The sequence below is a fragment of the Branchiostoma floridae genome, chromosome 4 (genome assembly GCF_000003815.2).
Source record: "Branchiostoma floridae strain S238N-H82 chromosome 4, Bfl_VNyyK, whole genome shotgun sequence".
In the NCBI taxonomy this organism is placed as follows: domain Eukaryota; kingdom Metazoa; phylum Chordata; class Leptocardii; order Amphioxiformes; family Branchiostomatidae; genus Branchiostoma; species Branchiostoma floridae.
Genome location: NC_049982.1, coordinates 28919320 through 28945377, shown reverse-complemented (window position 1 = coordinate 28945377; position 26058 = coordinate 28919320). Strand labels below are relative to the sequence as shown.

General features: G+C 40.9%; 2 protein-coding genes across 2 annotated transcripts in view; one reads left to right on the top strand and one right to left on the bottom strand.

Annotated features, from left to right (window-relative positions):
- Window positions 1-4535, top strand: part of LOC118415034 — a 13065-nt gene extending 8530 nt beyond the window's left edge. The window contains exons 3-4 of the mRNA XM_035819412.1: window positions 1770-1933; window positions 2603-4535. Of these exons, the coding sequence (XP_035675305.1) occupies window positions 1770-1933; window positions 2603-2866 (428 nt within the window). The 3' untranslated portion in view covers window positions 2867-4535. The remainder of the gene's footprint in view (window positions 1-1769; window positions 1934-2602) is intronic.
- A 528-nt stretch (window positions 4536-5063) lies between these two features.
- The window catches only part of LOC118412831 (growth hormone secretagogue receptor type 1-like), a 56557-nt gene continuing 35562 nt past the window's right edge, over window positions 5064-26058 (bottom strand). Inside the window, exons 3-4 of the mRNA XM_035815871.1 lie at window positions 6659-7197; window positions 5064-6116 (exon numbers count right to left, since the gene is read on the bottom strand). Coding sequence (XP_035671764.1) covers window positions 5769-6116; window positions 6659-7197 — 887 coding nt within the window. The 3' untranslated portion in view covers window positions 5064-5768. The remainder of the gene's footprint in view (window positions 6117-6658; window positions 7198-26058) is intronic.

Sequence of the window (26058 nt, the reverse complement as noted above, 5' to 3'; positions counted from 1 at the left end):
GCTTAGCCTGGGGCACAACCCGCCGTACGTGCAATTTGTCCGTACGTTTTTTGTGGAGGCCACGTCCGCCACGTATTCCTGAAAACGTTCAGTCTGTACATGGCAGGTGCGTCGCCCGTACTGGCACGTACGGAGGGCGAATCCGCAGCCCGAACGCAGAGAAAGTTCTGCATGCACTTAAATTTCTACGGCGTGTCTGCGTGCTCCCAAATCCGTGGGATTCGCCACGTGTTTGTACGGAGACGGTACTTACCACTTACGGATACCAAAAGATTGCCCACGTTTTGGCACGTAGACAGCACGCACTTGCAAGTACGGCGGGTTGTGCCCCTAGCTTTAGCTTCACTCACTTTGGGTACCTGCCTATAGCACTGGCTGCAAATACACCAGATAATTTTAAAATTCAAAATCACTTGTTTTAGTTCAAGCGAAAATCAATACACGCGCTGATGTCATCCATAAAACTAACTTGCTGTGTCCTTACTTTTCAAAACACGTTCAACTCAACAATTACGAGTAACCAGTGCGTAAAGTTCGTTGACTTTCTTCTCCACGGAAGACTAAACAACAAACGATGTTATCGACTTGTGATGATAAACGGCCTTGTCCTATCGATTACGACAAGAGGAAACATAGAAGATATGAAAAAACCCTGACTCATTAATCACTGTATAAAATTGTCACTATTTTTGTCACATTTCTATCTATTGATAAATTGCGGGCATTAATATTTAGATCCAAAATCCAGATACAGCCTATGTATTTCCTGAAATCAGGCGAATAATCGTTGCATGTCTCCATTCATTTTACTTTCTGAGGCCTAACTTCCTTCTTAGCGTCAACTGGCCCGTGCTAAACGTTGTCAGTTTGCAAGTAGAGCGGAAAATAGAATCCTTTACACACAAGAAAAGTTGATGGGCACGTTAAGTCTCCATTCTAAGGGTTGTCAATTCTATAGCATGCTCTTATATCGGTCATTTTTTTAATGTATTGTACTTTTTGGTGCGACTGTGACTGTGTGTCACTTCGTGTGCGCGTGTACGTCTGTGTGTGTCTGTGAGTGTATGTGCCTGTGTGTGTGTGTGTTTTCCGTGTTTGACTGTGTGTGTGTGTGTTTCTGTGTTTGACTGTTTGTCCGTGACTTTGCCTGTGTCTCTCTGTGTGTATTTTGAAATGCATCACCCTTAATATATTCCTTCCCAACCGAAATCAGACCCCAATTTTACACTCAGTACGTGGAGTGAGGGAATTCAGTGTCTTTCTCAAGAATATAAAGACAACATTTAGCAAGCAATGCCAGTAATCGGACTCTCTCGGGTCCACATTGTTAGAAACTCATCTGCGCCGCGTGTCTAGCCTTTAGAAGCACTATAAGCACTTTATTCTAACAATATTTCATGCACTTGTGCCTCGATTAGAGAGGCATTTATCCCGTGTGTTTAATGCTTCAGCTAAACTATAGAGTATGTCAATAGGGACCTTGTTGCCATTAAGCCCCGTTTACAAATCAAGAATTTAGCTCGGCCGAGTTGTCAGCGAGCTCTAAATTCTTGATTTGTAAACGGGGCTTTAGGAAGGCACTCTTCCCTATTAACAGGCTAGAGTTCGAAGATCATATACCTCCACCAAACTGTGATGCGGTTTTTAACGTTTAGTGTCACATTTTCCATTATTCGTCCATGATTTACATATGCGATTGATTTGCATAATTTGCATAACTTTATGCAAATGATGTTCTAATCTGCATAAATCTCCTATATGTTGTTTAGACCAGTGCACGGGTCAGGTTGGAGACCTACACCAGTTCCAGGGGACCGTTCGGGGGTTTCCCTGTCTCTTCTGCAGGAGCAGTCCTAACGGTGGCGGCGCTGACGCATGCGCAGAAGGTTCCGTCAACGAGACCACCGACTGCCGCGTTGGGGAACAGTGCTTTGTAAGTCTAAAAGAATATTTCAATCCTGAATTTTAGAGAGAGCGAAATTACAAGCACATTCAACAACCGGTGCTGTCTTAGAAAAAATAAAACGTCGAAAAGACAGTACTAATTCAAGTATGCATGTGCATGCAGCACAATGCGTTCTGATGTTACGGGCCTTTACCTTTGAGACATAGCCCACAATACACTTCGCTGCACATGCGTACTTAGAATCGTGAATCTCCCTCATTCCTTTCATTTTTTTTCTGATAATCTTCTGGTATATCATATTTGTAATGCAGATTGTGTCCACATTTACATTTTTGTTTGTTTATGTTTCTCGATATTTGTGATCAGTATATAACATAAGAAGGTCTGGATGGATTTTGATTGTGATAGGTCTGTTAGTATAAACACGGGCACCAATTATGAAAGCAAGGCCATAAATTGCATATTTAATACAAGAGTGTCATTATCCCTAAGTCGCGAATGATCATAATTCTATACATAATTTCTGACTTGCAATCTAATTGAAGGTGTAAATCGCCATTCATAGATGATGTAAATGTGGGCACAATTCGCATTATCTGAATTCATTTTACAAAAAGAAAGGAATTTTTCACATGTAAGATATCTATTTGTTTATGTTAAGATCATCGTTTGAAGAAGTTATGCAATTTTGTCCAGATGGAGGTGATTCGATCGGAGTCCGGTGATGTTCAGATCGAGCGAGGCTGCCGTGCCCCGTGCCGCTCCCTCACGGGAGCGTGCTCGGACCTCTTCTCCCCCGGAACCTGCACCCTGTGCTGCTCGGAGCGCATCAACGGCAGCTGCAATGCCTGGCGCTACGGGGAGGGTGTAGGGGGCGCTGCTCTGACGGCATCGGACGTTCTCTTGACACTCACAGGCCTGGCGGCCATCTTTACAGCCTTGCATTGTATTTCAGCTTGATACTGTGTCCGCTGACGTTTCTGTTAGATAACAAAGTGCTTTGTAGTAACTAAGAGTTTGATTCAAGACGTTTCATTGACCGTTTGTCACCTTCCTAATAGGTGACAAATTTTGACTTTTTTTTTTTTGCTGAAAAAGATGCGGTCCCAAACGTAAACACCACATGAACAACCTATTCATGTCCATGTCAATACTTTATGTTTGGGACCGCATTTGTTAGCAGCGACACCTATCTGCAGTGCATAATAGAATTGATCAGAAATGCTCTGTAGAAGGTTTGTCTTGAATAAAATACATGATTGTATAAAAAGAACGTTGTTTTTCAGTGACTTACCAACCTGATTAAACTATTCACGGATGCCATTAGTATTTTTTGGCGAGGCCTCAGGGGGTTAGCCTCATAGTTCTACGTCTAATAGAGTGAGACAAATTTGGTCACAGACCTACTAATGTGACATGCACATTTTGAAAAAACAATGTTTTACGTATACGTACAGCACAGTGTCGCTGAAATGTAGTTGATAAACTGAATGCTGAAATGTACTGTTGAAAGGTGAAGTAGGAACTAAGAACCGTCGCATTTGTCTGCCATACTGTCATAAGTTCATGATTTCAAGAAATCCTATCCATCTGTAAGAACATTTTGTCAACTATGACTTTCCTGCACAATAATAGCTTGCATAAGTGTTAGAATCCTTTTATGATGAGTTCAAACTTCTAGTGAAAACTAAGAAACATACGTTGAAGCATGTATCAATCAAGATATACTCTGGTTCAGAAAAGTTGAGAATGGGAAGTGAATACAACATTACTACAACATGTGATACATAATTTATGTACATCGATAGTTGTTTCTTTCAACTAAATAAATAGTAATAGCAATGTTGATGTCGTGGTGCTTAGCGAGTTCACGCCCCCCTCTCTCTCTGTGTTTTGTGTGATGTATAGAAAGAGCGAGTTTGACCAATCTTTGTGAGTCAATATTTTCTTCTTGTTGTCATTTTCTTTTTTTACATACAACACTATTCGCGGAATATGCTGACATTACACTATTCACACTATACTCTATCCGATCCTCACTAGTATAGTAGGTGAAGTAACGTTAAAGGGATCATACTAAACTTACTCTCAGATCAATACTATGTACATTTCTTAATATGCTTTTACATCAAGTACTTAATGAAATGTCTGCTGTCTGTGGCCTGAAGTAGACATACACAAGATATTGCTTTCGTTCATCTTTTTGTCTATTCTTGTTTTCTTTGACTAGCATATAACAACCCAGTAACTTTGCACTGCTTTACAGTGGTAATACATAAACACATTACAAGTAAGAGAAAATAAATAAGCCCACAAAACTAATTTATATACAACCAAGCGTCAAATACAAATCGCATACTAATCTAAAATATTGTTCCAACAAGGCCTTAGATATACTTCTGTCCACGTCTGTATGAATTGGCTTACCATGTTTGTTCGTTTGGCGTGAACTTGAGCCTAGATAATGTTACCGATAACCTCTGTGGGTCGGCTGCAGTTCAAATGACCTTCAATGGGAGTCAAATAACTTGGCTTTTAAAGGAGAACGATCCGCAAATTTAAGCTCATTTTCACATACATCATAGTATGAAGACTGTACCTTGAAGTCACACATGTTCTATTTCGTACTTTACTTTTGCATTCTACTATTAATACATTTTGAGACGCAGCTCCTCACTTTAGGGTCCTTAAACTTATAAATCCGCACAATAAGCGAAAAACAGCTGTGTTCTGCTACCTTAAACAAGACTGAAGGAATTCGAAGTTTATCTATATCATTTTTAAAGCACTGTACTTAGCCATAAGATAAAGTCATATTTTTGCATTCACACAAGAGAACGTTTGACATTACATATAACGTTGTATACTAGGTTATACTATGAACATTACACATGCTTACTCCAATACGCTTCCATGCACAGCATTTGATATAGGACGTATCAATACTTATTGTCGTTCCAGTCAATATGATAGAATACCTAAAACATTTATATTAGAAGAACTTTATTTGCAAGTTCGTGCCCGACGGCTAGCTAATTGCAAGTACATGGTATAAACATAGATACAACGGACAGTCATGAACAATATTCTACACTTATACTAGTGTTGGCTATTTCTAAACAGGTTGGGTTTGACTTTTTTTGGAAGCAGCGGGAGACGAAAAGCCCCATGTTTTCAAAAATTTGCGGGTTCTGCGATTTCAAGAGAAAAGTGGCTTTCCGTTCGTCTATATTGAATCTCAAAGACATTTCATGACTTTGGATTAAGTCAAAATTTTCTGCAACTACCAGGATTACTTTCTAAGAGGAGTGAAACAGGCTGTATACATCAGAGACGAGACGGGGGTCGATACCATTTGCCGGCCACCTGTGACCAATCGCTAACGTCACACTTTTATCAGATCAGGTGACTTCAGTGTCGAGTCATCTCAACTTGACAAGGAACAAAGGACTAATCGAATTCCAGTTAGTAAGTCCTAGTTAAGTATTTTACGTTTTGTACAGAAATAGCGTATAAATCTCTCCAATACTTATCGTATAATACAGTGGGTATACAGCAATGATATATTATGATAGAGGAAAATATAATATGTTACAATATCATCCGTAAATAGTTTCATCAGGCTTGTAAATTACTCATATAGTAAGGTTCTTCAAAAACACAACCAGAACTGTACTCACTTCCAGCATTGCTGCAGCTCCACCTACATCGGCTATAAGTAGCAGCAAGAAATAGACACAGTCAACCCTGATGATGGTGTCTGATAGACATCGAGACGTTGGAAGTGAGTACAATTCTGGTCGTGTTTTTGAAGAACCTTACAATATAACACAACATCATCTGAAGAAACGGGTCTTGATAATCAGACAGAGTCTGTAACGATCAACTCGTTTCCATGCGTCACCCGGGAACGAGAATAAACAGACAGCTCGTGCGGTGAATGTCCGATTCCGTTCACCGACGCATGCGCACAGTTGGAGCGGCGGGTACTACCCATCAGGTTCAGAGGGGAGCGCCTGGTGGAGTTGTAGCTGGTGATCTCCGTCATTCCGCGTCTAGGGACTGCTTTGTCGCCGCAAAAAGCCGTTCGGAAGGCCTGGCGGAACTTGGATGACGTCAGGTTGTACAGGATGGGGTTGACCGTGGAGTTGACGAAGACCATGACGCGGCAGAACGCCATGAGCTTCCACAAGCCCTGACCGCCGAGGGCCTGAAAAAAAACTGGTTTCAACCATTTGACATCGAAAAAAAAAGAAATAAATGTTACTATTGACAACTACATGCATTGGGTTTTATTATGTGCAAAAGTTTTACTCATCCGATCTTTCCGAGTGTCACAGTGATATAATAGCCCTAGACAGGTGAGTTTCTGCAAGAGTGACGTCAGCAATCGGTCAAATGTTGTCAAAAGTCAATGTCACCGCCTTTCATGGTTGAGGGATCCAAAAGATTGTTGCTCCTTGATGAAGATAGTCCCCTTTAATTCACTTACAGAGAAGTGTTATTTTGTATCGGGGAGGGGTGGGGCGGTATCGACTTCCGATAACTTTTGACCCATTACTGACGTCACACGTTCAAAAAGTCACATGTCCACAGCGATTGGCTTGGGCATCTGTAAAAGCATAACGAATCAGTCGAAATTCCAACCAGTTCATTTTTTTTTACTTGGACGATGGAGAACAGTTTGCTTATCTATACTGTATTTTATAAACTCTGATACAACTTCCAGGCCAATAAACTTTTATTACCAACCTTCACCAGTGAGGTCGTTGCGTACATCAGTAGTAGAAGCAGCGTGCGGTAGGGCAGCAGACACAGGAAGAACACGACCACCACGGCCAGCAGCATGTACGTGACCTGCCGGCGGGACTGAAGCCGCAGCCGCTCCGCCGACGGCTGCCGGATGGACTGGTTCAGGTCGTGCCCACGAAGGTTACGGGAGATGACAATATACAGCCCGCTCAGAATCGCGAGCGGAGCGAAATAGAAGACGACGTTGCTTGCCGTGAGGTACAACTTCCCAGCGAAGGTGTCGATGTGAGTCTCGCAGGAGGCTATCCGTTCTCCGCCGTCGTCGCGGTAGCGGAACTCGGTGATGAAGATGACGGGCACGCTGGTGAGGAAGGCCGTGAGCCAGAGCGCACACAGGATCCGCAGGATGAAGCTGCCCCGCAGGACGTGCTTGCAGCTCAGGGGAAGGCAGATGGCGTAGTAGCGCTCCACCCCGATGGCTATGATGGTCAGTGTAGATGCGTGGTACGTCGAGAACTCAATGTAGGGGACGAAGTAGCCTGCATAGGAAACAAATCAAGTCCTAATTTGAATAGTTTGCATTTAATTATTAACATCTTTGTCTCAGACTAAGCTATTTCTATGCTGAACCTTATGAAAACCCGTCGTTTCTTCTACATTCTGTGTTTGTCTTAACCTTTATTTATTCATGAAAAGCTTTCATCGACGAAATGCCCCTGTAGTACCGGAGCATGATGCTAGGGCGCCCAAAACTATACCACCTTGTCTTGGTCAAGAGAAGAGGCTACTAATTCATAGGGATGTATTGCTCGTGTTTTGTAGGTTTGTGTTTGCGTAGTCGTATATTTTAATCTTCTAGTCAGTTTCTCCTTATAGTACCAACAGGAAAGGATCAATTCGCATTCATGAAAAGAACGTGCAAGCTTTTGCAATTTGTAGTAACTTTCGAATAAAAGTAAGGAAGGCTTTTAGTCGGACAAACGGTCCATACGACCGACGAAAAAGTCACCCAGAAAGTTAAACCAGTTGCGTTGACATGCTATATATGGAGGTAATTACAGCTACTTTCACGAAATTGGATGCGGCGATGTCCGCAGGTTGCTCCCATTTAGAAACCACTTGATGTGAAATTGAGGTCCTAGCTATCAAACGGGTGGAAATGGTCCCTTTGGAATGAATACGGGAGTTTATTTCTAACACCGTTAGGCCCAAACCATTTCACGCTACAAATAGAATTTCGTAGATGTGAATGAAGACTGATGAATTGGAAATGTTGAACTAGACGTGTGGCGGACTCCCAGCCTGAAGGCAATTGCCGTAGGAAATTGTTAACGTGAGAAGTGTTCCATTGCACGACGACGATGTCTTACATTGCTATGGGTCTGTGCTGCACTACTTCGTACGCGAAAATAGGTGTAGGCTATGAGTTATAAAATCGTCAAAACCCGAGCAAAGAAGGCAAGCAGATCAAACCTTTTCATCATCATGTCATTCAACTCCTTCAACAGCTTCCACACTGATGCTGTAACAGATGAAACTATTAAAGTCTTCAAGTCAAAGCTGGAAATTCTTTGGATGGGGGACGTACACACCTTACGTAACATTAACTCTCAATACTAACTCTGGACAATATCTTATGTATACAATATACTACCTCTCGTCTATGATAAGATTTGACTTGACTTTATTCAGATCCACAATAAGCTTGACTATGTACAAAAGTTTTACGGGGTCCTATCAATCAGGTAGAAATGGTGATGGGTTTCTCTCCATGTCATTTGATGCGGGAGTTTATGTCTAACACCGTTAGGCCCAAACCATTTCATCCTACAAATAGAATTTCGTAGATGTGAATGAAGACTGATGGATTGGAAATGTTGAACTAGACATGTGACGAACTCCCAGCCCGAAAGGCATTTGCCGTAGGAATTCGAAGTTGTCAACGTGAGTAGTGTTCCATTGCATGGCAACGAAGGTTTGCATTGCTATAAGACTGTTCTGCACTACATCATCCGCAAAAAAAGTGTTTCAGTTAGACTTATGCTGTTCAAAAACCGATCAAATTTCTTCAGAAACATGTCATTCAACCCCTTCAACTCCTTCCAAGCTAATGTTGTAGCATCCAAAACTGTCCAGGTCTTCATGCCAAAGCTTGAGGGTACACACTTTACCTAACATATAGTTGACTTTCAATACTAACTCTGGACACTAGTTTAATCAAGAAGACGACCCCATATACTAAATATACTGCCCCTTATTCATGATATGATATGATGATATTTGACTTGACTTTAGTCTGATCCACAATAACCTTGACAATGTACAAGAGTTTGTATGAGGTCCTATCAACCGAGTTGAAATGGTGATGGGTTTCTCTGTTTGTCATTTGATGCGGGAGTTTATTTCGAACACCGTTAGACCCAAACCATTTCATGCTACAAGTGGAATGTCTTAGATTGAGGATTAAGAAGGATGCTATGGAAATTTTGAACCGGAGGTTTGCCGGACGTCGACTCCCAGCTTGAAAGGCAATTACAGTAGGATGTTGTCAACGTGAGAAGTGACTACTACATGACAACAACGTCTTGTATTGCTATAGGACTGTGCTGTACTACATCATCCGCAAAAAAAGTGTAGATTGCCTGAGTTCAAGTCAAAGCTGGAAATCCTTTGGCTTACACTAATCTTTAAGCAGATCTTGCGGTGGCCAATGAAACTTCTCTGTCGGCTAAACTCCTTCCCAAACTTATGGTACCATCTCATACCACCGTAAGTTCGGCTTGGAGATTAGGTGTACAAGACGTATCTAACATTAACTCTCAATATTAACTTTGGACACTAGTTTAAGAAGAGGATCTTATAGGTAATGTACTGCCCCTTATCTATGATTAGATTTGACTGGAATTTATGCAACGTACAAACAAACCGAAAAGTACAAAAACTTGGCACATAGGAATACATAGACACACCATATAAGGGTTTGTTTTAGTGTAGTTTAAGAGGACACACTCAAGTTTATCTTGTCTCAAATCCTGGGTGCACAGTCTAAAGTCTGTCTCTTTCAGAATACTGTAAATGTATTTAAGTTCGCGGGGATTTAATTTCGTGGTAGCGGGAAAAAGGACTTTTCGCGGTGGATTTAAGTTCGCGGTATTAACATAGACTGCAATCTAATATCATAATAGAAAAATATTCGCGGTGGTTTTAAATTCACGGTAAAGTGGTCACCGCGAAAACCGCGAACATTGATCCACCGCGAACATTTCTGCATTTACAGTATACGTCTGAAACAGATAGGAAAAAATAGAGAATGAAAGATGTCTCTCTAGCTGGAGGTATAATAAGGTATATATACAATAAAATAAGGTAGGAAGAAGGACCACTGTTTGGATTTTAGGCAACACTGGACACCTTTGAGCCGAAGGTGGCCAGAGACGGGGCCTGGACAGTGTCTTCTGGCAGGGCGCTCCAGTCACGGATAGTGCGGGGAAAGAAGAAGAAGTGGAGCCGGTATATCTGTGTGACAGGTGATGCGCTGATGCTCCTGTTGCTGCCAGTTCAACCCAGTCCAACCAATTCCGTACTAGTCACATCCCATCAGCGACTGATAGAAATAGGCTTACCACTCTTTGGTACAAGATGGATTGCAATCCCCTCATACATGAATGGTATATGTACTAAAAGGTTCAATGAATGCGTTTTACAGAGCCATGAAATGAGTTGGAGAAGTGGTTTGAAAAACAATTCATCATTGGTCAAGCTCGAATGACAACTTCTTATAATGAAGTCTTGAGAAGCTACTGAAGGAATCTTTCAGACTGGACATAACTTGCATGGTGACTTTCGAACATGTCAATACACGAGTTGTGACAAGCAGAACAACGCTGTCTACGTTGCGGCGCCAGAAACGTCACAAATGGCATTTGTCAGCCAATCATAAAAATGACCAACGTCAGTCATGATTTCAACGAGCGTCATTTTGAAATATCATTTCTACCGGTGAATAACAATTTTGAACGTCTCCCTTTGGAAAAAACGTTATCTGCACGAGTCAGCACGACTGAATTACGACGCCTTTCGGGTCTTGAATATCGTTTTTTTCTTTGAAGATATGGCACTTTAGTAAGACTGATGATAGTACCACCATTGGCAATGCGAGGAAGTCAAGAACAAAGTTTATCAGAAACAAGTGAAAATCCGGCCATCAGTAACCATTAAGTATCTGAATACGTATGAAAGGAAAAGGATAGGTGTCGTGGCTCAGACGAAAAATGAATTGAAGGTGATGCAACGACAGTATCATTGCCGTCATCATGCCGCCAGGGATGCCGGATTTACACAGCGAACAGACGAAGGAATGGAAAAATGTTGAAAGAAAAAGGGTAGGTGTCGTGGGTCAGCCAAAAAAATGAATTGAACATGATGCAACCACCGTATCGTTGCCGGCATCTTGCCGCCAGGGATGCCGGATTTACGCAGTGAACAAAGCAAAAAAAAATGTTATCGAACGCCGCGTTCGATTGCTTGGCCACTTTACATAAGACTTTCTCGAATCGATTTAGTATAAAGTGACGATAAAGATCACATTAATCGCCTTCATTTGTCTAACACCATCTCGTCATTTGGGGCCATAATATCCTCGATTAATGTTTGCTCAAAATGAGTTCAGCTCAGGACATCCCATTCCATCGTTGAGATGTTTGAGGAGGTCTCGAATCAGATGACTTACAGCTAGTAGTGGTGTATTTAGGGCTGTATGGCCTCGAATATAGCTGCCAGGTCTGGTATCCAGTCCTTACAACACAACAGGCACGTAAGATTGAAAGCCTCTAGCCACTGAAGAAGTTGTACGTAACGAAACCGGTTTGGCAGGCTGAATAAAGGTTCAGAAACTTGAACTATGCGTCTCCAGATGTCTTACTGAGGGGTGGTTGGGGTGCGATAGATGTCGGTTAGCTGTGGAATGAGTCCTCTCTACTATAGCTAGGCACGTAAGATTGAGTTAGATCTTGTAGAATCATAATGAGCCGTTCGTACAGTTCTGCCCTCCAGATGTTGGTTTTTAGTTGATATAATTATTTCATACATGTCTGTTAATATGATTATTTCATATGTTCTATCAATATGATTATTTCATAAGTTTCAGTTCATAAGAAAATTTTATACGTTTCTGTCCAAATGATTATTTCATATATTTCGGTTGAATCTTATTATTCATACGTTTCTTTTGACATAATTTATCATTTGTTTTATGATTTCTGTATTTGCTGGATGGTTCTTATCATCATTGTTTTGTTGACAAAAAAACCCCTCTTTTTATAAGACAAAACATTGCTTGAAGTTGGCCATATCTTGGTTGCAAGTAGATCGAGTCTACGGCACCCCATTGGCTATCAGTTCAGTATATATTACAGAGAAGTTTAGAATCTCGTAAAACCTAGTTAGTTTGTAAATATCGAACTTTCGTTTCATGAGCACCACCTTATGATATTGTGAACAACGGCTGTTTATTAACACATTGTGATCTACTTATCCTGTGTGTGGCTGTCTTTAAATGTAAATGTTACGAATATATTTAACAAGTTTCGTATCAAATTTCTAATATAGATTGGTATAATATGTATTACACACTACTCCGCAATATATTTCTATGGCCGTAATGATTATGTGTGTTGTGTTATGTGTGTTTATGCTATGAGAAGTGTAAATGTATGTTATACAATATATATATAACTTTATTGCACAACAATTGTACGAGGTACAAAGTATGGCATCTACACAACTACAGTGCTATAACTTAACTTAGGGCTTATCTAACTAATACAGGAGTTGTAGTATGGGATAAGTTTCTTACAATCATTGGAGGCTTTTACAATCATTTGGGGAATTTCTAATGTCAAAACCTTCTTTGATATATTTTCCTATATCTGCCATGCAGGGATTGTCACATGTCATTATGTATCTGAATTTGCACTTCAGGTCCATTTGGATAAATCCTATGTGCTGGCACCAAATATCAGCTAAACTGCATGGATTTGCCATGTAATGCATTGTCTGCAATTTGAATAGATATAACTGTAAATGCATTAAAGTTCTTGGGGCTTTAACTTCGTGGTAGCGGGAAAAAAGGACTTTTCGCGGTAGCACCATACACTGTAGTCTCTTACTGCCATGGAAAAATGTTCGCGGTGGTTTCAAATTCGTGGTGAAGCGGCCACAGTAATATAAATGATGTGGTTCTAGCTAGATCATCTCGCCTGATATACGCAAACTAGAACTATAAATTCCCACTTGTGGATACAGCGCAGAATGAATTGCATCCTCTCTGACTATGATTCACACTACTTGTTACCAAATGGGTTCAATAAATGTTCTCTTTTCGATGAAATTCATCATGTTATAAAACTCTCCATATCTGTATCATAGTTTATGAGTGCCTTCATGGCCTAGCACCTAGTTACTTACTCCACGCATTTCGTTTTAACAACCAAGTCCACAGTTATAATACCAGGCTAACAAAATGACCAATAAACTGGTGGACATATCAAGTGATTAAGTATCTAATACCAGCTCGATGAAGAACAAGAAATAACCATATCTTCAAGTGCAAGAGCTAGTAAAGTAGGATTGATGTGTTGAAAAATTTGTATTTTCCCAAACTATTTATTTTATTCATTTTACTATCGTAGAGTTGAATTTGTTTTCACCAAGCACACTAGGGGCATCCTCTCTGAATAGTTTCAAAGAAAAGTTGCAGATTGTGCAAAAGTTAGATATGACAGGTCGTTCAGTGTAATATAACCAGCTGCTAAAAATTGCCGACCATAATAGATTGGTAAAGACATTATAGAACGAGCGGCAACTCTCCGAATGTGATTCATACCACGTTTTACCAAACGTGTTCTCTTTAGACAACACGTAAAACTGTAATAAAACTTAATATCATATCTGTATCATGGTTTATAGGTTCCTTCATGGACTACCACCCAGATACTTACTCGACACATCTTGTTTAACAACCAGTTATGATAGCAGTAAAGCATGTACAGTCATGTATGATGTACAAAATTATCAATAAACTGGTACCGGTGAACATACCGAAGGATAAGTATCTAATACCAGCTCAATAAACAACAAGAAACAGTCATGCCTTCACGTACAAGAGTAACCAACATAGGATTGATTTGTTCAAAATTTTTTATTATCGTAGAGTGCAATTTGTGATCACCAAGCACTGTAGTTGCATTTTCTATGGATAGAACGCTTGCAGATAGATAAAGTTAGATGTTACGGGACGTTCAGTATAATAAAACCAGCTGCTGCCGCGCCGCGTGCCGCGTAAAAAAGATGTGTGCCTGACAACATTTGGTATTAAAGGGAATCTAATTAGCCGTGTTAGGAGAGCGGTGGGCTCTGTCTTTCAATACCAATCCCTAGATACAAAGGATAGCAACCCACTGCCCCTACAGCCTAAAAAGATGAAAGATGATCTCAATCGTCTTCCATTGTTAGATTTAAAAGGACATCACCTTGCCGTTTGGAACCATGATTTCTCAAATGGCATTCAGAATGGGTTCAATTCAAGTAGTCAAATCCAGTCAACGATATTAGATTTAAGCAAGGAACACATTAAGGCGGGAGAATGTTATCAGGAATCGTCTTTTAGTTCTTACACCATACACCTAACCCTCCCAAAATTGGAGTCAGATTAAAGTGACGATAAAGATTGGTTCTGTCGTATTACTGGAAGGGAAACCATCTTCTCCCTTTTTGTTAATTTCTCAATTGCTGTATAATCAGCATATAGAAGACACACTTAAAGAAAGTACACGACAAACTTTACGCTGTTATGAAGTTAGATCAGGGAGATAAGGAAGGAAAATGAGTTGGACAAGTTTTGAGGCGAACTGAACTTTGACCGACCTCAAGTAACAACCTCTTCTTCTGATGTCTTGAGAAGCATTCACCAGAAAAGCAGCAATCTTAAAGATAGGATATAACTGCATGATGACTTTCGAATAACTCAAAACACGAGTTGTGACAAGTAGAACAATGTTGTATACATTGGGGCGCTAGAAACATTATAACAAATGCCATTTGTTACAAAGACCAAGCTCAGTTATCTTTTGAGAAGTTTCACCGGAAAAGCAGCATATCTCACAAACAGGATATAACCGCATGATGACTTTCGAATAACTCAAAACACGAGTTGAGACAAGTAGAACAATGTTATCTACATTTGGGCGCCTAAACATGATTATGATAAATACCATTTGTTACTTAGAATATTAAGGAAAGACTGCCAACCTCAGAGATCTGTTGAGAAGCTTCACCGGAAAAGCAGCAATCTCACAAACAAGTTTTAACTGCATGATAACTTCCGAATAACTCAAAACACGAATTAATATTGTGACAAGGTTGTCTATATTTGGGCGCCAGAAACATTATAACAAATGCAATTTGTTACAAAGCATAAGGAAAGATCAAGCACAGTGATCTGTTGAGAAGCTTCACCGGAAAAGCAGCAATCTCACAAACCAGTTATAACTGCATGATGACTTCCGAATAACTCAAAACACGAACTCAGAGCAATGTTGTCCTCATTGACAGAATCATTATTATAAAAAATGCCATTTGTTACTGAGCATAAGGAAAGACCAAGCTCACACTACACGAAAAAGCGAATATCTGGGTCGAATACTCCTGCATATAAACCCAGATATTCAAAATATGTGGCCGATAACGGGTATATGCCGTCCGCACACTTGGTATAGACGGACCTGCATATGACCCGGAGATTCACAACTATTAGTGTGCGGGACATATGGAGGCCGATAATGCCTGCATATGTGCCTGGCCATCCCGGTGCATGTCCCGTCCATGTCCGCTCATCCGACCCAAATTTCCTGCATATGCCTGCCTATTCGGGACATGCACCCTTGTTAGCACCTAATTATCACCTAATTATCTCACCCAGGCCTCGACTAGAGCACCCTTTGTCATTGAAAGCAGCTTTGTTTTACTACCCTGCCCTACCTAGGATCCCCCCTCCCTGTAGTGTGTTTATTTTGCTTTTATTCTTTCTGAATGGTGAATGAATTTTCTTTATTTTTTCAAAGTATTTCTGGACAGTAGACTGTCCTGACGATTTCCTCCATATATTATGTGCTAGGATAGGAATGATGCTCCTTTTACGTCTTGTGAAGTTCTGCATTCCCGCTATCATACATTCTGTTGTCCACCCGTCTTCTGCACAGACTTTTGTTAGTCAGGAGCACAGCTGCGGCAAAAATTCTAAACGTGAACGTGAAGATTTGTGGTAACCATTGATCCATCGCGACACGGGTGGGCAGCCTCCACTGTCCACGGGGCCGAAGCAGAAATCACCCGAGCCAACCACGGCCTCCGGCAGCAACTTTTAAGCCAGTCCTACATGGCGACGTGTGACGTAGTCTCAAACCGTCCGCAAAATCACAACCGGGCATGTCAGTCGTACCCCACCGTACTCTACAGCGCCTGCCCGCGCGTAAGGCTGGATACTAGCTATAAAATTACAGTTGTTTAAAATTCCAAGCAGAATCCAATCCTTCCAGCGTAGGCAGTTCAAATTCCACGCGGCAAGATGTTGTTTAGTCTCGAGGTCGTATCATTCTAAATCCCTCAGTGTTCACTGACGTTGTCTGCCGTGCATGCAGATATCCAGCTATCGGGATCCGTTGCGTAAAAGCGCAACCTCACAGAAAGAAGTCTAGCTCTGAAATGCCAACTGTAAAATTTGAAAATGTTGACATGTGTGTTGATTGGTCCTTATTTTCAAACACCTACATGCTGTGTGAAATACAATTGGCTAGTTTTGATGAGTATTTGCATACAGACAGACACAATAGGTCGGGAGGTCCACTGTAGCTAAATTCAGCTTTTGTCACCTGGCCAGTTCACAGTCAAACAATACCCACAAGGAACTAGGTGAAAATTTGTTACTGTAATTGTTAATGATTTCATACATCAGTCTGGTAACAAACATATTGTTGTTGCAACAAGCATTATCCACAAGGATAAAAACGAATGAAGGCTTCCAATGCGAGCGTGGGTATATCATATACGCCATGTTTTCTTTTGTTTCAAAAGCACAACATTGGTCTTTAGACTGAAGCGGCCGTTTCATTGATAAGCTTAGGGCGTAAAATGACTACCCCACCATAGAATGGTGGAGAATGTTATCATCAAACGTGTTAGATTTTACTTAGAATGTCCATTTCTGGTATACGATGCCCTCAAAGTTATTTTTAGTGTTCGTTCTAGATAACAATTCATTGGAAAACGATGATACGCGCCATTCGTGCGTAGGCCTTTCTTTGTTCTTGTAAAACAATGCATTCGTTTATATCAGGCGTTTGTGAGTTTTGTTGACTGAAAATGCCAGACAAGTCAATAAACATCCGCTTGGAGAGTACTTTTATGTAAAGCGGATGTCCTTTACCAATCTTACTCAAACCTATTCTTATGACAAAGCATCATTACGTCTATCAATTCACACACAAGATGGTCTCTTGTTTGGCATTACTCAAGACGTGAGCAGGGGCCGCATATCCCCATACATGTCTAATTACCGGATGTGCAGGCATAAGCGGTAATATGCAGGACCCGCGCTTGTCATAACAGGATATGACTGCACATGCCCCGGATACACCAGGTTTCACGGGACATATGCAACCCCAAAAACGACCGGATATTCAAGTTTTCGTGTAGTGTCAGTGATCTTTTGAGAACTTTCACCGGAAAAGCAGCAATCTCACAAAGAGGATATAACTGCATGATGACTTTCGAATAACTCAAAACACGAGTTGTGACAAGTAGAACAATGTTGTCTACGCTAGGGCGCTAGAAACATTATAACAAATGCCATTTGTTACAAAGACCAAGCTCAGTGATCTGTTGAGAAGTATCACCGGAAAAGCAGCAATCTCATAAACAGGATATAACTGCATGATGATTTCCGAATAACTCAAAACACGAACTCAGAACAATGTTGTCTACATTAGGGCCCCAGAAACGTAATAAATGCCATTATTTGTTACTAGAATAAGCATAAGGAAGGACCAAGCTCAGTGATCTGTTGATTACGTGGTACATATTCTGATCACACAAGACGGCAAAGTGGCGTCTCTTCCAATTGAGCGACTGAAGACGATAGAAATAATCTTTAACGTTATATTATCTAAGTCCAACTTTAGAAAGGTTAAATGCAGTGACCAAGGAATTGACGACGACTCCCAATGACATTACCACCACCTGGCTTTAGTTCTTTGCTCTGACAAAAGTCAGGTAAGGTCAAAAATGGAATACAGCTGTCACATCTGGACTGGAGCTTCCTAGAACTCCCTGACCTGTTCATGTCTCGACTGAGTACAAAACCTCTCACGGAATCTTGTTGGCAGTGACTTGTGACTTGCCACTTTACAACCCTAGTCTCAAAGGCGTAATGTAAGAAGTCTAGCGTTATTCTATCGCTACTTACATGGTATATGCTCAGCAGAACTTTACTCATTTGTGCCTCCGCTACGAACTTTCTCTGCAAGAACACGTTTCAGGTGTTCACAGTAGAACGCATTTGTTGCTGATATCATTCAAAAGTGACACTCATTCTAACGATGACAGCTTGGCCATTTTCATTCTTGGACATACAAATGGCCGTTCTAAAGTTTCTGGCGCCGCAACGCAATTTCTGTTCGCAACTCGGGTTCTGACTTATTCGGAGGCCACCATACATTTATATTCTGTCTGTAAGATTCCTTTAGTAGCTTCTTCTGACTTCACTTGCTTTCCTTCGAGCTTGGCCAAAGTTCAATTCTTTCTCAAACTTCTCCACCTTAATTCCTTTCGTTATCTGCATTTTAGTGTTCTTAGTGTAACGCACTTACTGCACCCTTTAACTAATATGTGGTGGAAATCACATCGGGATTGGAAGCAATTCTGTGCCAAATCGTGAAAACCTTCTTCGAAACCTTCTGACTGAACGCGACAACTGAATGGGATGGTCTGAGTTTGGTAATACGTGGCGTAAAACAAAATCATGTAAATCATTCTTCCTGTTCCGCGCCAAAACGTGGATAACCTATTTTCACGGGCCACTGACGGCAGATGATTACGAAAGGGGTTGGACTCTGTGGAATTCTTCAGTGATGTCATTTCTCTCGGTGAGTAACGAGCGTTGAACTGTTTTCGAAGAAATGTTATCTTCTTGACATAATTTCAAGGTCTTTAGGATCTTAAAAACATCCGATAAGCCATATTTATCATGCCAGATGCCTGTATGGCTTGGTGGGGCTATGTGGCCGAGACAGGGCTTAGGGGCATGTTCGGGCATGAGCAGCACCCGCCATGGCACACGAGTCGGGGGGAGGAGGAACCCCTTACATCCTTGGTTGGAAGTCCTCCTATGAGACGGATACTCCGAACAACAAAGCTGCATCTGCTGGAGCCACCTCACACGTTGCATACAGTTCCCCCTGTGAGACTTAGTGCTCCAGTAGACGAGAGGGTGGAGAAGGAATTGCACACCCCTTCTTCACCATAAAAAGTCATGTGCAGGTCAGGCAAACAGGCAAATAGCCTGTCTGCCTCCTCATCTGTGATTACACCTTTGGTAATGAGAATGAGCCAAGAATAAAGGATATGTGAAACAACGCAAAATTCCGCCTTCAAAATTCATCTATATTCTAGTGAAACGGAAAGGTGGGTGTAGTGGCCCATATAAAAATCTCTGTCGTATACTTTGTCTGACCCTTGCCTCTTCCTTCATGACCTCAGTGAAAAGTAATTCAGTCAAGTAGATTAATAATGTTTCTTAAGAGACAGTTCAACGCTCGTAAGTCACCGGGAGAAATTATATCATTTAAGAGTCGTATACACGGTAACAAAGTAGGGGGGTCTATATACGAATGTAGATTTAAGTATTGGGTGTTCGTCAACCATACATGGTCAGTATTGAGCATACTGAGAGCTGCTCGTCATTATCCTGCACATCATACCAGGCCTCCTCATTCACAACAAAAAAGTCAAAAGCGCCCCAAACAACAAATGACACCGAATTCTTCGCGAATTCAGATTCCAGCATCATGCATTCGTCAGACATACATTGGTAAAGTTGACCATACTGAGCATTGATGTCCGAATGCAGATTCTAGCATCAGGCATTCATTAAGCATACTTCGTTACAACCACACTGGGTACTGTTGCCCTTCCGAACTAGCCTTTGCATAACGACAAGCCTCATTTACAACAAGACAGTCAAATGCCCCAAAAACTATTATGGGCAGCGCAGTTGTAGCGCAGTTCGTTACAATTGACCACGTTAATCTTCTTCATTGATTGTACCTGGATCCATTACATCATGCCATGCCTAATTTGCAGCAAGACAGTGAAAAGGGCCGAAAACTATTAGGGGCACTGTAGTTGCAGTAACGAAGAAGAAGAGTCTACACGAATGAAAGTTCTAGCATCTGGCATTCATTGAGCATACTTTGTTACAATGGACCACGTTACTCTTCTTCATCGATTGTATCTGAATCCACTACATCATTTACAATAAAACAAGGTCAAAGAGCCCCAAACTTGCCATGCCTCATGTACAACAAGAACGTTAGCAGCTCCCAAACTATTAGGGGCACGGCTTCCTGCGGTAACAAAGTACGAGTGTCCACACGAATGTAATTTCTAGCATTTGGCATTCGTCAATCATACATTTTTAATATCACGCATGCTGAGCACTGTCACGTACGTCTGCCTTCATATCAGGCCATGCCCCATTTACAACAAAAGAAGGTCAAAAGATCCCAAAACTTCTAGGGGCACACCAGATGTAGTAACAAAGTACAAGAGCCTACACGAACACTGTAGTCTCATCACGCATTTATCAAGCGTTCACCGTTACCGTAAACACGCTGAGCACTTCTTCTGCCTTCAAATATTCCCATTCCTCATGTACCAGAAGAAAGTCAGAAGCCCCCAAACTATTAGGGGCACGGTAACCTGCGGTGACAATGTACGAGTGTCCACACGAATGCAAATTCTAGCATTGGGTATTCGTCAAGGTTATGGTTACATCCAAACATGCTGAGCACTTCTGTATTCACATCAATTCATGTCTCATTTACAATAAAACAAGGTCAAACGAGCCAAAAGCTTCTATGGGCACCCCAGATGTACAAAGTACGAGAGTCAACATGAATGTAGCTGCATTATGTACTATCACGCATTCATCAAGCGTTCACGGTTGCCATAAACGTGCTAAGCACTGGTTCATCTGGCTTCACATCATCAATTCATGACTCATATGTGCAACGAAAGAAGGTCAAAAGAGCCAAAAACTTTCAGGGGCGCCTTAGATGTAGTAAACAAAGTACAAAGTCTACATGAACGCAGTTTGTCTCATCACGCATTTATCAGGCGTTCACGGTTACCGTAAACATGCTGAGCACTGCGGTTCTTTTGCCTTCACATCTTTCCATACCTCATTTACAAGCATCATCAAGTCATGCCTCATTTATAACGCAAGAAGGTCAAAGAGCCCAAAACGTCTAGGGGCACCTTAGATGTAATAACAATCTAAAAGTAAAAGAGTCTATGCGAACGCAGTATGTCTCATGACGTATTTATCAAACGTTCACGGTTACCGTAAACATGCCGAGCACTGCGGTTCTTTTGCCTTCACATCTTTTCATGCCTCATTTACAAGTAGAAAGTCAGAAGCCCCCAAAACTGTTAGGGGTATGGAAACCCGCAGTAACAAAGTAAACAGGAGTGCACGATTGCAAATTCTAGCATCGTGCATTCTTCAAGCATACATTGTTACAATCAAACATTCTGAGCACTAGTACTGAGGTTCTTCTGCCTTCATATCATCAAATCATGCCTCATTTACAACGAAAGAAGGTCAAAGAGCCCAAAACTTCTATGGGCAACTTTGATGCAGTAACAAATTACAAAGTCTACACGAACGCATTGTGTAGCATCGCACATTCATCAAGCGGTTTAGCTTAGCTTAAACATGCTGAGCACTGCGGTTCCTCTGCCTTCAAAACATGCCATGCCCCATTCACAACAACAAATAGCCCAAAACTTCTAGGGGCACCTGAGATGTAGTGACAAAGTACAAGAGTCTACACAAATGCAGTATGTAGCATCTCGCATTCGTCAAGAGTTCATGGTTATCATATGCATGCTGAGCACTGCGGTCCCACTGCCTTCACATCATTTCATGCATCATTTATAATAAGAATAATAGTGTCAAAAGCCATCAAACTAATAGGGGCACTGTACATGTAACTGCAGTAGCAAAGTAAACAAGAAATGCTTTTGAAAAAGCTAGGCAATGCAGCCTGAAATAACTGTGAGAAATAAATTGGAGAGAAGATAGTGAACGACTGGAAGTGTACAATGTGGTATGTGAGGATACCTGACAGAAAAAGACGGCACATAAGAAAAAAGGTCATGGTTTTCTCCATAAACCTCTGCTTGGAGAGTATGACAACATCAGATTTTTTTCTTCCTTCTCTTTTGATGAGACAATTAATTGCCACAGTATTGCTCTAGGTATTCTATCTGTCGAAATAAACTTATTGGATGCTGTTTAGATCGTATTGAAATTTTCGACTGCGTTGCAAAAAAATGTCTTCCCTGATGCAGATTCTAGGATCAGGCGTTCATTGAGCATTCTAGGCTACAATCGTCCACGGCAGGCACTGTTGATCTTCCGAAGCTGCCTTCCCATCATGAAAATCCTTATATACAACAAAAATGTTACTGGCACCGTAACTACTTAAACAAAGTACAAGAGTCTAGAAGAACTCAGATGGTGGCATAACGCATTCATCAAGCATCAATGGTTGCAATCAGACATGCCGAGCAATGCGAATCTTTTAACTTCACCTATCTACCTATCACATCATGACTCATTTACAGCTTCAAAGTTAAAATCTCCAAACTATTAGGAACACTGTACGTGTAACTTCAGTAGCAAAGTAAGAAAGTCTCCAGGGACGCAAATTATAAGATCTGGCGTTCATTGAGCATTCTAGGTTACAATCGACCACGACCGGCACTGTTGATCTTCCGAACCTGCCTTACCATCATGAAAATCCTTATTTACAACAAAACTGTTCCCGGCACCGTAACCACAGGAACAAAGTATGAGAGTCTAGAAGAACAAAGATTGTGGCATAACGTATTCGTTTATCATCAATGGTTGCAATCAGACATCCTAAGTACTTAGGTTCTTCTTCCTTCACATCATCCCATGCTTAGTTTACGACAACAAGGTCGAAAGACCCCAAACTAGTAGGGGCACCGTGCCGGTAGCTAAAGTTATAAATTAGAAGAAACACGGATGCATCGGGCATTCATTGAATATACCTGGCTACAATCGACCACGGTTTGTACTGTTGATCTTCCGAACCTGACATGACATCATGAAAATCCTTATATACAACAAAACTGTTACTGGCACCGTAACTACTTGAACATAGTACAAGAGTCTAGAAGAACTCGGGTTGCTGCATAACGCATTCGTCATGCATCAATGGTTGCAATCAGACATGCTGAGCGAATCTTCTACTTTCACCTATCTACCTATCCTGTCATTACCCATTTCCAAATCAAAGTTAAAATATTCCAAACTATTAGGAACACTGTAGCAAAGTAAAAAAAAGTCTCCAGGGACGCAAATTATAAGATCCGGCGTTCATTGAGCATTCTAGGTTACAATCGACCACGACTGGCACTGTTGATCTTCCGAAGATGCCTTTACATAATGAAAATCCTTATTTACAACAAAACTGTTCTCGGCACCGTAACCACAGGAACAAAGTATGAGAGTCTAGAAGAACAAAGATTGTGGCATAGCGTATTCGTTTAGCATCAATGGTTGCAATCAGACATCCTAAGTACTTAGGTTCTTCACATCATGCCATGCTTCGTTTACGACAAGGTCGAAAGACCCCAAACTATTAGGGGCACCGTACCTGTAGCTAAAGTTATGAACTAGAACATGAAACACTGATGCATCATTGAGCATACTTTGCTACAGTCGACCAAGTTGGGCACTGATGATCTTTGTTTTCATCACACTTTGCCATGCCCCATTTACAACGAGAAAATCAAAGCCCCAAATCTATCATGTCCACAATAGCTGCAGTACCAACGTACATGCTAAGGCTGCATCAATTTTATTTTTTGCTTCTCATATTCGCCTGTCTAGTTTTTTTGTTTCTTTTTTCATTTTCAAAAATAAAATTTTCGAGTAAAAATATGTAAATTGCCATTCAGGGCCACACGCACATAATGTCTAAGAAAAACAATGCCTTTTATTCAGAACATTCAGTAACAAATTAAAGGAAGGGAATATTCAGTGCATAAAACGTGCCATTAAACTCCTCAGACTGTTTTTTGTTGTTATTTAAGCCGTAACTTCATATCTTCACCCCAGAATTTTTGAAGAAATTTATTTCTATCTTTTTTTCGACCCATCTTTTTTGTGCGAAAAAAATCCGAGAGGCAACAAATACACTTCGTGTGGCATATAAAAATCTACACGAATTCAGACACTAACGTTGGGCATTCATGAGGCATTCATAGTAGAATGCTGAGCATTGCAAATCTTTTGCCATGGCTCGTTTACAACAAGAAAGTCACACATCCCCAACTACTAAGAGAATGGTAATGGATTCTCTACATGGTTTCTTTCCTTTCCATTTATCTAAATCACCTTTAAAATGGTACGCATCTTACATATAATTCTACTGCCTCGCAATTCACTCAGTTGCTGCAAGTTGCTTTCATCATCCAAAATCATGGTTGTCTATCTTGGCTGCGGCAACCGTTATGGGGTCCTTTACGGGACTTCCTTCGCTTTAGAAGCTTTACAATATGTTTGCGGTCGAACAGATGTTGGGCAGAGATATGGGTAGGAAATGTGCGTTTGGTGAATGTTTGCCCCGTTGAATGCAAAAAAAGTTTTCAATGGTTTTGTCCTGATGAATACAGGACAGGTACTAGGTACCGATCCCACCCAACTTGTAAGATGCTATTCACAACGGAGCACGCTGGGCACTGTGAATCTTTTGCCTCGGAACAGCATGCCATGCCTCCTTTACAGTAAGAAAGCCCCAAAAGCCCCCCCCCCCCTCCCCCTCAACTGTTAATGGTTAACTCAGTCACAACAAAAACAAACTTACATGTAAAGTTCGACTTCTTATTGCTTCTTAGTAATGGTAAAATATAGCTATAGTCGCCTTGTCAAAACGCATGAATATAGATTTTAAAATAACGCTACTCACATGTCTAAAGAGAGGGAATATACTTCCTACATAACTTAATAGGATATTTCTATCATTAATATACACTTGACAAACTACGACGAAGTGCACTTTATATTTTACAGTGTTTGTGGTTCAAAGTTGACAGTTTACCTGTTATAGAAACGACTATGGTGGCAGTTAGCTACACACTTCATGATCATGACCCTCCATTTATCGCCAGCATCTTTTAACTTAAAAGGTCCGTTACGTAACATAAAATGTCCGTTACGTAAAATGCCTCATGACCAAGACTTTTGGTACAAGTCGCGCGCCATGATCATCATGAGTATAATGGTAGACAATTCTGCTTGTGGCAACCGTTAATAGCCGTCACTTCCTTCCTTTTGAAAGATCTACAGTATATATTTGTGGTCGAACATATGCTGGCTAGAGATAACGGTAGGAAATGTGATTTTGGTAAATGTTTGCTCCTGGAGTGCAAGAAAGGGTTCAATTCTCTTGTTTTGGTCCATACAGGATAGACCCCTATAGCTAAATAGGTTCATACTACTTACAATAAAGTACGATGTGCACTGCTGACCTTAAGCTTTGACATCATGCCATGCCTCATTTACAACAAGAAGTCAAAATGCTCCACAAAACTATTAATGGAAAGACAGCGGTAGCAGTCAGTACAAGCTTAAGGTTCATAACACTTTCTTATATCGAAATCACTGTTGAAATGTCCATACGCTTCTTAGGCCATGTTGATTTGTTTACTGGGAACCGCAAAACGAGCGAGCGTGCGAATAAAAAAAGTTTTACCCCCCCAAAATTCACCTTCATGTTGAAATCTAAGTGGTCAGAAAGGTTGAACATATGAGTGAACACACAAAATACAGTATAGTGAATAATAGATTCTTCAATTTCTTAGACTTTTGAATATTCTGCGACATAAGCATACGTTTTCCGATATTTGTCTTGCAATCCATGGCATATATTGGCTTCTTTTGAAATTGCTCTGTACTATTTACAGTATGATTGACGACGTTTTATGTATCTTTGGAAACGGCCGAAAATTGATGCACGCTTGGATGTTATCCA